This window comes from Sturnira hondurensis, unplaced genomic scaffold (genome assembly GCF_014824575.4).
Source record: "Sturnira hondurensis isolate 20B ecotype Veracruz unplaced genomic scaffold, ASM1482457v3 Scaffold0019433, whole genome shotgun sequence".
Lineage (NCBI taxonomy): Eukaryota > Metazoa > Chordata > Mammalia > Chiroptera > Phyllostomidae > Sturnira > Sturnira hondurensis.
Genome location: NW_028092064.1, coordinates 1539197 through 1552433, shown reverse-complemented (window position 1 = coordinate 1552433; position 13237 = coordinate 1539197). Strand labels below are relative to the sequence as shown.

The 13237-nt window shown below is 41.2% G+C and overlaps 2 protein-coding genes and 1 pseudogene across 2 annotated transcripts in view; all 3 read left to right on the top strand.

Moving 5' to 3' along the window:
• NUP160 (nucleoporin 160) overlaps window positions 1-2062 on the top strand; it is a 39385-nt gene extending 37323 nt beyond the window's left edge. Inside the window, exons 35-36 of the mRNA XM_037027934.1 lie at window positions 766-870; window positions 1311-2062. Of these exons, the coding sequence (XP_036883829.1) occupies window positions 766-870; window positions 1311-1400 (195 nt within the window). The 3' untranslated portion in view covers window positions 1401-2062. The remainder of the gene's footprint in view (window positions 1-765; window positions 871-1310) is intronic.
• A 599-nt stretch (window positions 2063-2661) lies between these two features.
• Window positions 2662-2777, top strand: LOC118974569 (uncharacterized; annotated as a pseudogene).
• A 1365-nt stretch (window positions 2778-4142) lies between these two features.
• FNBP4 (formin binding protein 4) overlaps window positions 4143-13237 on the top strand; it is a 41184-nt gene continuing 32089 nt past the window's right edge. Inside the window, exons 1-6 of the mRNA XM_037028004.1 lie at window positions 4143-4443; window positions 5828-5920; window positions 11304-11440; window positions 11781-11967; window positions 12828-12975; window positions 13077-13197. Coding sequence (XP_036883899.1) covers window positions 4200-4443; window positions 5828-5920; window positions 11304-11440; window positions 11781-11967; window positions 12828-12975; window positions 13077-13197 — 930 coding nt within the window. The 5' untranslated portion in view covers window positions 4143-4199. The remainder of the gene's footprint in view (window positions 4444-5827; window positions 5921-11303; window positions 11441-11780; window positions 11968-12827; window positions 12976-13076; window positions 13198-13237) is intronic.

Sequence of the window (13237 nt, the reverse complement as noted above, 5' to 3'; positions counted from 1 at the left end):
TTTTTTAAACCATTAAGAAACAAAGCTCAGAGGTTAACTTGAAGCTGTCAAAGCTCACACCGACAGTATATAGGTAGAAGAGCCATGTCTGAAATTCCAGCTTAGTGAGCTACAGAGCCAAGCTCCTAAACTCTCAGGAATGTATTCAGAAATTTGAAAGTTAAACTTTCCTTTTCCAAATCTTTTTTTTCCCCAGATAATTTGAATCTAAATTTCAGACTGTAAAAGTATTTCTTGAAAATTTGGAGAAGTTTTATTGAGTGTGTTTATCTTTAATATGATAAACTTAGAAGCCTTAGGGTTTAAGATAAGAGGTGACATAAATTTAAAAATACATTTGATTTAGCCCTGGCTCAGTGGATTGAGCGCTGGCCTGTGAACCAAAGGGTCACTGGTTCAATTCCTAGTTAGGGCCCATGCCTGGATTGTGGGCCAAATCCCCAGTAGGGATGGCTTGAGAGGCAACCACACACTGGTGTTTCTCTCCTTCTCTTTCTCCCTCCCTTCTCCTCTCTCTAAAAATAAATAAATAAAATCTTTAAAGAAAACTTTTTAAAAAACTGAAAGCAAAAAAGTTATTTAATTGACAAAAGGATAAGTTCCCCAGTTGAAAAAGAGAAGGGGGTTCAATTTGTGTGTCTGTGTGTGCGCACCCATACTTACAGCTTCTCATTGTGAAAAAAACTAAGCATTTTATGTGATCAGTGCCTGTGAAAGGAACTATCCACTTTTCTGATTTTCCTTAAAAGATACTTTTTCTTTCAGTTTCCACTGTCTGCAACTGCTCCAATGGTGTGGCTCCCGTACTCTTCCATTGATCAGCTTCTCCAGGTGCTGGGAGAGAACAGTGCCAACAGTCACAACATTGCGGTGAGCTGGGCCTTTCCTCTGTGTGCCTGCGCCAGCAGGTACAGCTGACAGCTGGCTCTCCAGTTCCCAAGGAGTAAGGGGGCGGCAGAAGTCATGCGCTGCCCTTAACTTGCTGTCCCAATCCTTGCATAAAGTGATTTGTTAAATCAGATATGGCCCCTCTGGTTCTAGGAAGAGAGCTGGTAATGCTTTTCTTGAATATTTCTAAATATGCCAATGCTGTGATTTGCATATTTAGAAAATTCATTAGGCAAACAGGATCGGAGAAGTCTGGTTTTATCAGTAATGTCACAAAGCCGACTCCTACACTGAATAATGATGAAATGAAGCAGAGTGGCTAACATTTTTATTAGGGGGAGTCTGGTTGGTGGAGTCAAAGTGACTAATAACCTCAGTCTTTTTCAGTACTGACATACTCTGTAATGATTTCCTTCTTACAGCTGTCTCAGAAAATACTCGACAAATTGGAGGACTACCAGCAAAAAGTTGATAAGGCAACCCGAGATTTATTATATCGTCGGAACTTGTGATCCAGATGGTTGCCCAGCCTTTGTAACTGCTTGGTGCCTCTTTGGGCTTAAGACTTTACAGGAACCCTGTACTCCAGGCTGATTTTTGTACCTGTAAATGAGGTGTACAACATTTGAGTCTGCATTCCACGCAAGAGGAGGAGGGCAGAAGAGTCGCAGGACCTGTGCTTGCTGGCGGTGCGAACACACAGTTTCTGGTTTCAAACTTGGTCTCAGACAGCTGCTTTTGTATATGATTCACAAGCTTTTTTAGAGTTTATATTTTTTTAAACTACTGAAGACATTCTTTATCTGCAAATTAAAACCCACCTTCACTTCTCACAATGGGTGATGGTTGTTGGTTTGTTGTAGCTGACCACCACACACGGTCACTGTAAATTCTTTCATTTTTCCCTCTCACGTTTTGTAATTCAATGGAATTATTTTGGTCCAGAATTGACATGTATTTTCTGCATTGCAGAGGCTAATGATTTTACATACTCTTTCCATTATTTATTGTGGAGTTTTTGTATGATCTTCAATAAACTATTAAATAACTTGCCTAAATTAAGCCTAAAAAAATGACAGGTGTTAAAGAAAGAAGATAACTTATTTTAAATCTGGTTCTGAATAACCAGATACATGAACTCTTAGCTAAGAAAAAAATCAGAAATCCATCATCTATAAAAGTTACAGATTTTTGCCTTGGCTGGTTTAGCTCAGTGGATTGAGCGCTGACCTGCAAACCAAAGGGTCTCTGGTTAGATTCCCAGTCAGGGCACCTGCCTGGGTTGTTGGCCAGGTCCCCAGTAGGGGGTGGGTGAGAGGCAACCACACATTGAAGTTTCTCTCCCTCTTTCTCCTTCCCTTCTCCTCTCTCTAGAAAGAAATAAAATCTTTTTTTAAAAAATAACATTTTCAAAGTAAATTCTGTTAACCTCTATGATTTATGATAATCAAGCCGGACTTGATCATACCATCAATCTAATAATGTAAACTTTCCTGGCAGATTTAAAAGCACTCATGCCCACAAATTTGGGGAAAGTGAAAAATAAAATCTTGCATTTTATTCTGTATATTAAAATTTATCTTTTAAGGAAACAAATTGTATATTATTTCCTTGTGTGTCCTTTGACCTTTCTTCAGTTGTTTGTTTGTTTCAGAGAATTTTTATGCATTTACTTGAGCCAAACTGATGATGATACATGCTGGAGAGCATGACCTCGAATGCTCCTTGAGTTTACATAAGACTTTAATTTTTATATTATCAGCACCATATTTAGTGCTGTCTTTGGTGGTGGCACATATACTAAAATTGGAACAATACGGAGAAGATTAGCATGACCCTTATACAAGGATGTTGCGTGTTTAAAAAAAAAAAAAAAACACCGGGTCATTCAGTTGGTTAGAACAGGGTTCCGCAACCTTTTTGGCGCTAGGAACCTGTTTCCTGGAAGACAATTTTTCCACCTAATAAGGGGGTGGAGGTAGTGGAGACAGGAGGCAGAGCTCAGGCCGAAATGCTAGTATAGATTCCCTGGCCCACTGGTCACCTGCTGTGCTGCGGGGTTCCTAACATGCCAGGTGGGCGGAGGGACCCCTAGGTTAGAGCATCATCCTGATACCCCAAGTTGCCTGTGCGATCCCTGGTGAGGGCACATAAAGCAACTAATGAATGCATAAATAAGTGGAACAACAAATTGATGTTTCTGCTTCTAAATTCAATATTTTTTTAACAAAATACCATATTTACATCATATAGTGGAGAGTCCTTGTCCTCCCAATATAATTAAGTTCTGGGTAAATGTTAAATATCACATGCTCAGTAAGAACTGAGCGGCCGGGAGTATAAAAATATATACCACTGGATTTCTTCGTAAGTTCAGTTTAGAAGGGGTAAATGAGTACTAACTATATATAAACATTAAGTGCTAGGGCAAGTTAATGCCTGCGCCGGGTCTTAGGAATTAAAAAAAAAAAATCGCATGTGGTGAGGTGGTTATTCCGGACTGTGAAGGATTGAAGGTGAAATGGTGTTCCAAGCTTTTGGCTCCAGAATGGGGGCGGGGGGCGGGGGCCGTTGGGTGCTTAAAAAAAAGCTAAATAAAGCAGATTAAGGCTACCAGTGAGCCCGATTGGGAAGGCTCCTGTATCCCACTGCCACGATTTGGGCTTCTACCTCCTATACAATACGTCTAGATTTTTTTCTTAGCTGACAAGCAACACAATGAGACATCATCTTTGTGATCTAAGAAAAATATTCAGAAACGCATAAGACCCTCTACTATATCTATTGTTCATTGCTATACCCGAATTAATCCACAATAATGAGGGGCAAACTTGAGAAAAGCCCTAAAAACTCCTAGAAAGCAGCACATCTTCCTAAAGGACAAATGACAACGAACAGTAAGCAGAGAACAGGTACAACATGGAGGACAAGAAGGGAGAGAAAAGACTTCGCAAAAGACGCATGGGCGGAGCCCGGGGTGCTAGGGAAATGTAAACTCAGGCCCTTCCGAACTATTGGCTTGACTCTCTCCTTGTTCCTTTCCATTGGCTACCGGCTCCTTCTATGGGCCAAAATAGCCAATCGTGTAGCGTTATGGGTAAAGTCCGCCCTTCCCCCCACCTAGAAGGTAAGGAGCCAAAAGAACCTGCAAGGCCTAGAGCGCTTGCGCGCGCATGCGCGCGTTCCGCGGTTAAAAAATCGGATTCTTGCAGGAGGCGGTGTCCCGGTGTATGAATATTGATTACGCAGCGCCGCGCCGAGCGCCGCCCTTCTCGGCTTCCTGACGCGAGCAGCTCGCGCTTGGGCTCGCGATGGGGAAGAAGTCCAGGGCGGTACCCGGCCGTAGGCCTATTCTGCAGCTCTCTCCGCCGGGTCCTCGGAGTAGCACGCCGAGCAGGGACCCGGAGCCGGAACTCGACACCGAGCCGGACTCGACGGCGGCGACGCCCAGCCAGCCAGCCTCGGTGTCAGCACCCAGCCAGCCAGCCCCAGCGGCCCCGCCGCCGCCGACCGCGGTGACTGCCGCGGCCGCCCCAGAAGACTCGCCTTCGGAAGGTAAGGGTGCGCGGAGGGCCCCGGCCTCTAGGTGGGGCGTCCGAAACTCCAGCTCGGGGCTTGCGGCCTAGTTTCTTGGGCAGGGCTCTGGGAAGAGGAGGAACGCGGGCGGGCGGGGTCCGCATCGAGGCCTGCTGCGTGGGGCCTGAGAAGACGACGCTGCAGGCCGCAAGGCGACGGAAGGGGCCGCGCGGAGCCCTGCGTGCGGGTCCCTGAGGCGCCATCTCTGGTGCAGGGGTTGGCCTGGCACGCTGAGCCTCGTTAATGTCCGCACTCGGTTTTGGATAACTTAAGGGGTCCATAATGGGGTATGCGTTCACCCATCCACGGCTTGGCAACTGTGGAACCTGGCCTTTTTTACACGTCATCTGCTTTTCTCTTCGTTTTTGTTGAAACCGAGAGAAACCCTTCAGAAGTGAGCAAGGCTTTTTTACAGTATGTGCCATCCAAAGCTTCGGTAACCCCAAATTGGCAGTTATCCCAAAAATCTTTGAAGAAGTGCGGTTTGGGGGTTCCCAGGTACCATACTTGTGTGTTTCTTCCCGGACTGGTACTTGGATTAAAGGTAATTTACAAGATTGTCTAACCACTGTGCTGTGCAGTTGAAACTAACACAAAATAATGTTGAATGTAAACTACAGCGGAAAAAACTTTTTTAATTAAAAAAAAAAGGTAACTCGACAGCCCTAAACCAGGGACTAGACGCCAGAGAAGCTGCACTCATTTCAGGTGTTAAAAAAGTCACGTTGAGAAGCGAACGTGCTTGCTGTAAAGGCTTGGTGGTAGTTTGGGGAACATTTATTGTGTGTGAGATTATTTCAGATGTAATTTTTATTTATAATGTTCAGATTAATTTTTAAAGATTTCACGTATTTTTAGAGAGAGGAAGAAGAATAGAAAGAGAGAAACCCGGATCACTTGCCTCACCCCCACCAGAGACCCAAACCCCCAACCCAGGCATGTGCCCTGAGGCAGATTTCAACCTTGACCTTTGGCTTTGCCTAAGGACCCGCAGCCAGCTGAGCCACACCAGTCAGGGCTATATTGTTCAGATCATTAATGTTAAAGTCAGTAGAAGATTCTAGTTTTGCTTATTTGTCTCTCAGTTATTTTGGTCAGTGATGGATTATACACTGTCTTTTAAAAAGTGAGATCTCACAGGAACAAGTATAAAGGACACATGGACAAAAACTAAGGTGGGGAGGGTGGGCTGGGATGGGAGTAAAAGACGGAAAACTGTACTTGAATAATAATTAAATAAATTTTAAAAAATAATAAATAGATCTAGACTTGAAAGGTCAAATCAAAGATTGCTTTTGTCTCCTGTAGTGTTTCTCTGGTCCATTGTCTGACTAGTTTTCTTTTGTTCGTTCTCTAAATCCAGATGAGCAGGAAGTGGTGGTGGAGGCTCCCAGAGTTGTTCAGAACCCTCCGAAACCAGTCATGACCTCCAGGCCTACAGCCGTTAAAGCAACAGGTATAACTTTTTACATTTTTTTCTACAATATCTTTCATTAGGATCAAACTGGTTATATATATGGAGTGTTTTGTTAACTGCTTCAGTGTTGGCTAATTTAAGTTTCATTAAAGTAGAAATTTAATTTATTTTTATTTGTTTTATTGGTTGATTTTAGAGAGAGAGGAAGGGGGAGAACGAAACAACGATTCATTGTTCCACTTATTTATGCATTCATTGGTTGATTCTTGTGCACACCCTGACCAGGGATGGGACTGCAACCTTGGTGAACAGGGGGGTACACTCTAATCAACTGAGCTACCTGGCATGGCAAAATAGAAATTTTAAATCTCTCAGTTTGTTGGTATATGTACAGTTCAGCCAATGTAAATGCATTGCTGAATAATCTGTACCCAAATTACTTTGCACTATTCTAATGCCATTTTGTAGTGAATGGTCTGGCTTCTCCCTCTAGCTCAGGTACCATCTGTGTCTTCTCGATTTCTTTTCTAACTCATCGCTTTGATTGGTATCTTTGATAGGTTAGTGGAGCTGAAAAGTGCTCTTAAGCAAGGCAGGGGTGTGAAACTCATTTTCACTGGGGGCCCCATCAGCCTCATTTTGCCTTCAAAGGTCCAAAACAATTTTAGGAAACTACTTGTTAACTGTTAAGAAGTTGAAATTACGTTTGGCCCTTTGAAGGCAACCACAAGGCTGATGAAAATGAGTTTGACACCCCTGCGTTAAGGGTTACAGTATTTGCAACAGTGATTTTGTAGACAAATTTGGGTTCAGATCTTCACTCTCATGTTCATTCTAAGACCTCAGGACCATATTCACCTATAAAATGGATCTGGCAGCCCTAAATGTTATTTTTGATGAGTACGTTGAACAATTTATATAAAGTTTTGTGCAGAGCAAGTGCCAAATGTGTGATATACATATGTATCTTGAAAGGCTAAAATATGTTTCGGTATTTACTATTCTGTAATTAGTAGTATTGGGTTGGCCAGAAAAATGTTACGTTTTTTCCGTAAAATAAAACACAATTTTCATTTTCACCAGTAACGATTGATTTGGATAATTTGAGTATGTCAGCTGTCTCCCACTATGGGCTTCTAGAGAGTAGAGGTCAGGGCTGCTGCTACACATCTTCCAATGCATAAGACAGCCCCACAGCAAAGAATTATTTGGCCAAAATGTCAGTAGTTCGACTTCTTTTGACACATTCTATCAATCACAGCACCTTCTTCATGTACTGCACAAATCATTTTGTTTGTTTTTGTTTTTGTTTTGCATTTCAGTTGCATTTTTACCTTTTTTGAAATAATAATGCACCAAAAATTGTATTTTCTTCCAACTTCAATATTTTCAATATTAAAATGGCTGTATAAAAACAACCAATTTTGGTGGGGTTTTTATTTTGTTTTTTTGGTTTTGTTGTTGTTGTTGTTTTAATGTTTTTAATGAAGTTAAAGATAACTAAGCACAGCCCTGGCTGGTGTGGCTCAGTGGATTCAGCATTGACCTGCGATTGGAATCCCAGTCAGGGTATATGCCTGGGTTGAAGGCCAGGTCTGTAGTGGGGGCCACATTGAGAGGCAACAACACACTGATACTTCTCTCCCTCTCTCCCTCCCTCCCCCGCTCTCTCTAAAAATAAATAAAATCTTAAAAAATAACTAAGCTGAACTAAAACCATTATATAGAAAAAAACTAAAACTTTTTGGCCAACCCAATAATTCTTTTAAGTTTGGTATACTTTTTTACTTAGTGACACCTGTAATAATAGATACTTGTTTCTTCCTCCTCCCATTTTCCACTTACCAAAAAAAGGGAAAAGAAAGAGCCCTGGTTTGTGTGGCTCAGTGGATTCAGCCCTCACCTGTGGACCGAAAGATTATGGGTTCGGTCCTGGTCAGTGCACAGCACAGGCGGGTGCCGCAGCCCGCTGCAGCAAGCGTGGTCACGAGGTGAGGCGAGGGACTTAAAAAATGGAGAGGACCNCCCCCGCTCTCTCTAAAAATAAATAAAATCTTAAAAAATAACTAAGCTGAACTAAAACCATTATATAGAAAAAAACTAAAACTTTTTGGCCAACCCAATAATTCTTTTAAGTTTGGTATACTTTTTTACTTAGTGACACCTGTAATAATAGATACTCGTTTCTTCCTCCTCCCATTTTTTTCCACTTACCAAAAAAAGGGAAAAGAAAGAGCCCTGGTTTGTGTGGCTCAGTGGATTCAGCCCTCACCTGTGGACCGAAAGGTTATGGGTTCGGTCCTGGTCAGTGCACAGCACAGGCGGGTGCCGCAGCCCGCTGCAGCAAGCGTGGTCACGAGGTGAGGCGAGGGACTTGAAAAATGGAGAGGACCAAGTGCTCTGCTGGCAAATGGCAAATTTATTCAAGGAACAGCTGTCTTATATACAAACTGTTAATGCCTAAAGCAAGACTGCAGGGAACTAGAAACAATGTTGTTTTTCAAAGTTCGTGCACTCCCTTAAGCTATCAAAAGGGCAAGAAGTTCTCATAACCATCTGGGAACATGACACCTGTGCCAGGGTCTTGTTGTGTCTTTCAAGGCTGGGAACTAGAAGGTTAGGAAAGTGTCAAGGTACCCACCGGCTCCAGGGACCAGAAACCAAGTTCATCCACCATTCTCACAGTGGAGAACTCTGTCCTTGGTCCCCTTATGGCCTGGCGGGCCCCCACAGGCGGGGTCCCCAGATGGGGGCCTCTAAAAGGCAACTGGTCAGTGTTTCTCTCGCATATCATTGTTTCTTTTCCCTTTCTCCATCTGCCCCTCCCCCTCAAAAATAAATAAAATCTTTTTAAAAAGAAAGAGAATGAAACCCAGTGTGGGTTAGAAAAGCTAAAACCTCATTGTGAGAGAAATAATTGAAACTAGAAAATACTATTTTTTATTTGTAAACTACATATATTATTTTACTTCCTTTGAATGGCTTAGTGTAATAGAGTAGGTACTCAAGAGTTCACTATGTTTTTTCTTTTTCTTCTTTTTTAAATTTTATTTATTTATTTATCTTTAGAGGTGAAGGAGAGAGGGAGAGAAACATCAATGTATGGTTGCCTTTCGTGTGTCCCCTGCTGGGAGTTGGCCTGCAGGGAACCAACCGCCCTGCAACCCAGGCATGTGCCCTGACTGGGAATCGAACCGCGATCGTGTGGTTCACAGGCCCACGCTCAATCCACTGAGCTACACCAGCCAGGGCTATCTTATTTTTATTCCATTAGTGTAACTTATTATCCCCTCAGCATTGTTTCATGTAATACTATAACGGTCTAACTAATCATAAAATAATATTGTATCTGATACCGAGTTGTAGTTGCTTTGCCAGTCCCCTATTTGAGAGCATTTGAGTCATTCACAGCTTTTAATTATTTGATTAAGTCTGTTAGAAACTTGTGCAAAAAAATTTTTTTTTATTTCTTGGGGTTATATTCTCAAAGATGAGATTATCTAGTTAAAACAGACTTGAAGTAGCTCTTGATACTTGTTACCAGATTGTTACTAAGAAATACTGAGTTGCCCTGGCCAGCTAGTGTGTTGGTTAGAGCATTGTCCCCAGACAACAAACTGGCAGGTTCTTTTGGGTTCAGCCCTTTCCCAGTCAGGGCACCTACAAGAAACAACCAATGAGTGTGGAAATAAGTGGAACAACAAAGCCATGTTTCCATCTCTCCACCCCCCCTTCCCTTCCTCCCTCTCTTCCACAAATCAATGAAAAAAATTTAAAAGGAAAAATACTGAATCAATTTAATGTACAGTCTCTAATGATATTAAGTATGCCTCCTCCCCCAAATACTGAGTTTAATAATTTTCATTTACTTTCCTTATTTAATAGTCATTATGTTATTAGGAGCTTAGAAGAGGTTTGATGTGTGTGCTATAGAAAACTCTGAGGTACAGAGAAAAGAAATAGGTAGAGCCCTGACTGGAGTGGCTCAGTGGGCTGGGCGTTGTCCTGCAAACCAGAAGGTTGCTGGTTCCTGGTCAAGGCACAGGCCTGGGTTGTGGCCCAGGTCCCCAGTTCAGTGCGTGTACAATGCAGCCAATTGATGTTTCTCTCCCAACTCGACATTTCCCTCTCCCCCTTGTTTTCCTTCTCTAAAAATAAGTAAAATCTTTTAAAAAATAATCAGTGGAGCCTTGGTGAGCATGGGGAATTACCTCTGCTTTAGGAACTTTGTAATTAAAATTTCACACAGCCCCCTTGGTTAGAATTTTACCAAAGGGTGTAAGTAGCATTAAGGACAGTGATTTGGGCAATTAGATCTATGATTGTCTCTAAACTGAGAGGTATTGTTATGAAAAAATACAGATATTTCCATCTTCCTCCTTTCCTCAAAAAAACCATTAGGTGCTAAAGTGCAGACTTTGTCCGTACAGAAATGTCTCCTTTTGTAGCCCTGCCCTTACCAGGCTAGGAAAGGTAGCCTGTCCCAAAACCACAAGAAATAAAATATTTGGTAATACTGTTAAATGCCTACTTTAGATCATTTTAATCAGTTTAAAGTAGTATTTTAGAAATTAGTATTTAGTGTAAAAAATTTAACCTATATGCTAAAACACTTAGGTGACTAAAGCATTGAATGTGAACTCTTGTATAATATGAAGCAGTTACGTTTATTTTTACATTAACCCAGGAATTCACTTATGAAATTACAACAAAGAAAACTAGAATTTGCTTTTGGTAAATGAGACGTTTACCAAATACTTATTGGGAACATAGAATGTGCCAGACACTGGGAAATTTAGTCTTGTTAATAAAGCTGAAAAGTCTGGCTAGGATTAAACACTTTATGTACCTTCTATTCCACTTACTTATGCTTTCATAAATATGCTTTATATCAGGACAACATTTGTGCATGTCATCCTGATACAACAAGTTTGAGGGTTCGATTCCCCTCAGGGCACTTACAAGAATCAACTAATGAATGCATCAATAAGTGAAACAATATATTGCTATTTCTTTCTCCATAAAAATTTTTTTAAAGAACTTTGTTTTTGGTTTTGAACATTTCTTGTTTCATCTACTAAACCCTAATTGGTTTACTTGTTTGAGATAAATACATAAATTAACAAATGCTAAAATCAGGATATATTGTATGCTATTTTGACAGAATATAAGGCTGAGTGACTGAGCATGTATTTTAAGTAGAGTGTCAAGTAGCTATGCAGATTGATTTTATTAGCTCTAAGTGTGTAATGTAATTTATAGCTCTGATAATTCACTGATGGTTTGTTTTGAGGGTTGCTCTAATCTGTAAGCAAACTAAATATAAACTGTTTAGCTAAAGAACCATGTTATATTTTTTCCTTGGGTATTACCTAGTACATGTTAGCATTGCTATAACTAATGTTTACCTTTTTGTTTCTAGGAGGTTTATGCTTACTTGGTGCATATGCTGATAGTGATGATGAAGAGAGTGACATTTCAGAAAAACCAGCACAGTCTAAAGAGGCAAATGGAAATCAATCAGCCGATATTGATAGTACATTGGCCAACTTTCTAGCGGTTAGTAGCACTTTTGCTTGGGTTTCTAAGTTATTGAAGCCGCTTGGAAACCCAGATCTCAATTGACTGGCCTACTTACCAGTCTGTGTCTCACTCTCCCTTCTCCCCCTTTACCTTTCTTCCTTAGTTCCTCCCCATCTCTCTCTCTCCTTTTTGTCAGGGTGTAAGAGAGAAAGATGGAGAATAGAAAGGTCTGGGGGGACTTGTGTAACTAGGAGATAAGGATTTTGATTTGAGAAGCTAAGAACTGAACATGTAGTATTTTTTTTTTAAGTGATTGCCATTTTCTCAATTTTCTGGTTTGGATGTGATTAATGGATTTACTGTTTTCTTTCTAAAGGAGATTGATGCAATAACAGCTCCTCAGCCTGCAGCTCCTGTAGGAGCTTCTGCTCCACCTCCAACTCCACCTCGCCCAGAGCCAAAGGAATCAGCAGCATCTTCCCTTTCTTCCACTACTTCAAATGGAACGGACTCAACCCAGACATCAGGGTGGCAGTATGACACTCAGTGTTCACTGGCAGGAGGTAAGCTGGATCCTTTGGTTTTTAAAGAAATCTAAAGTGCAACCCGTAAAGCTGTTTTAGGCATTGAGATTTCCAAAGATGAATGCCCGCATGCTTTGGCTCCAGATTGTAGGATTCTGCCTTTTTATTAATTTTTTAATTATTATTTAAAAATCCTCACCCGAGCACATACTTACTCATTTTTAGAGAGCAGGGAAGGGAGAGGGAGAGAAACATCAAATTAATTGCCTCTCATACACACCCCAACTAGGAAACTGAACCCACAGCCGTAGGTTTAGGTACGTGCCCTAACCAGAAGTTAAAACCCTCCACACTTTGGATGTGGGACAACACTCCAGCCGACTGAGCCACACTGGCCAGGGCTGATTCTGCCTTTTAAAATACAGTATTTGGGAAAATAATAAGTGGGACAGTTGCCTCTGAAAATTACTAGGAAATATTTTTATTATTTGAAAGATAATTGCTTGCTCCTTTAACCAGTAATAGCTTGTGCCAAGTGAATGATTGAAGTCATTATTTTAAAAAGTGTTTTGAGGTTCAAAGTGAGTTTTGCATTATCAAACTGCTTTTTTTTTTTAAGTATGCAAAGGTAATGGGGGTTGCCCCTCGGGGGACATTTGACAATGTCTAGAGATAATTTTGGTTGTCACAACAGAGGGGTAGAGGCCAGGATGTTGCTCAACTCTGGGTGAGACTGCCCCCCCACCACCACCACAGCAAAGAACTGTCTTGCCCAATTTAACTAACATGGCTAAGGTTGAGAAACCGCGTTAGATTGTTACGGCTTAAGAAATGGCTTGGGCTATAAGGTCCGAATTGTGGAGGAATTTGTACTTAACATTTGTTTTATTTTCTTCTAGTTGAAATTGAGATGGGAGATTGGCAAGAAGTGTGGGATGAGAACACAGGATGCTATTATTACTGGAACACACAAACAAATGAAGTGACTTGGGAGTTACCCCAGTATCTTGCCACCCAGGTACAAGGATTACAACATTATCAGCCCAGGTAGGAATAGACTTGAATTACCTAGGAGGAAACCAGAGTCTTAATTTTTTAATGATAATATTTGCCTTCTATTTTTCTTGCTGAGATTTTTTTTTTTTAAGTTCTGTGACAGGTGCTGAAGCTAGTTTTGTGGTAAATACAGACATGTATAATAAGGAAAAAAATATTTCTGTTTCCAGTAGTAAAAGTGGATCAGTTGGAGCCAAGCGAGAAGTTAAAAAGGTCAGTATTACGACTTACCTCATTTGCTTATTTTTAAATC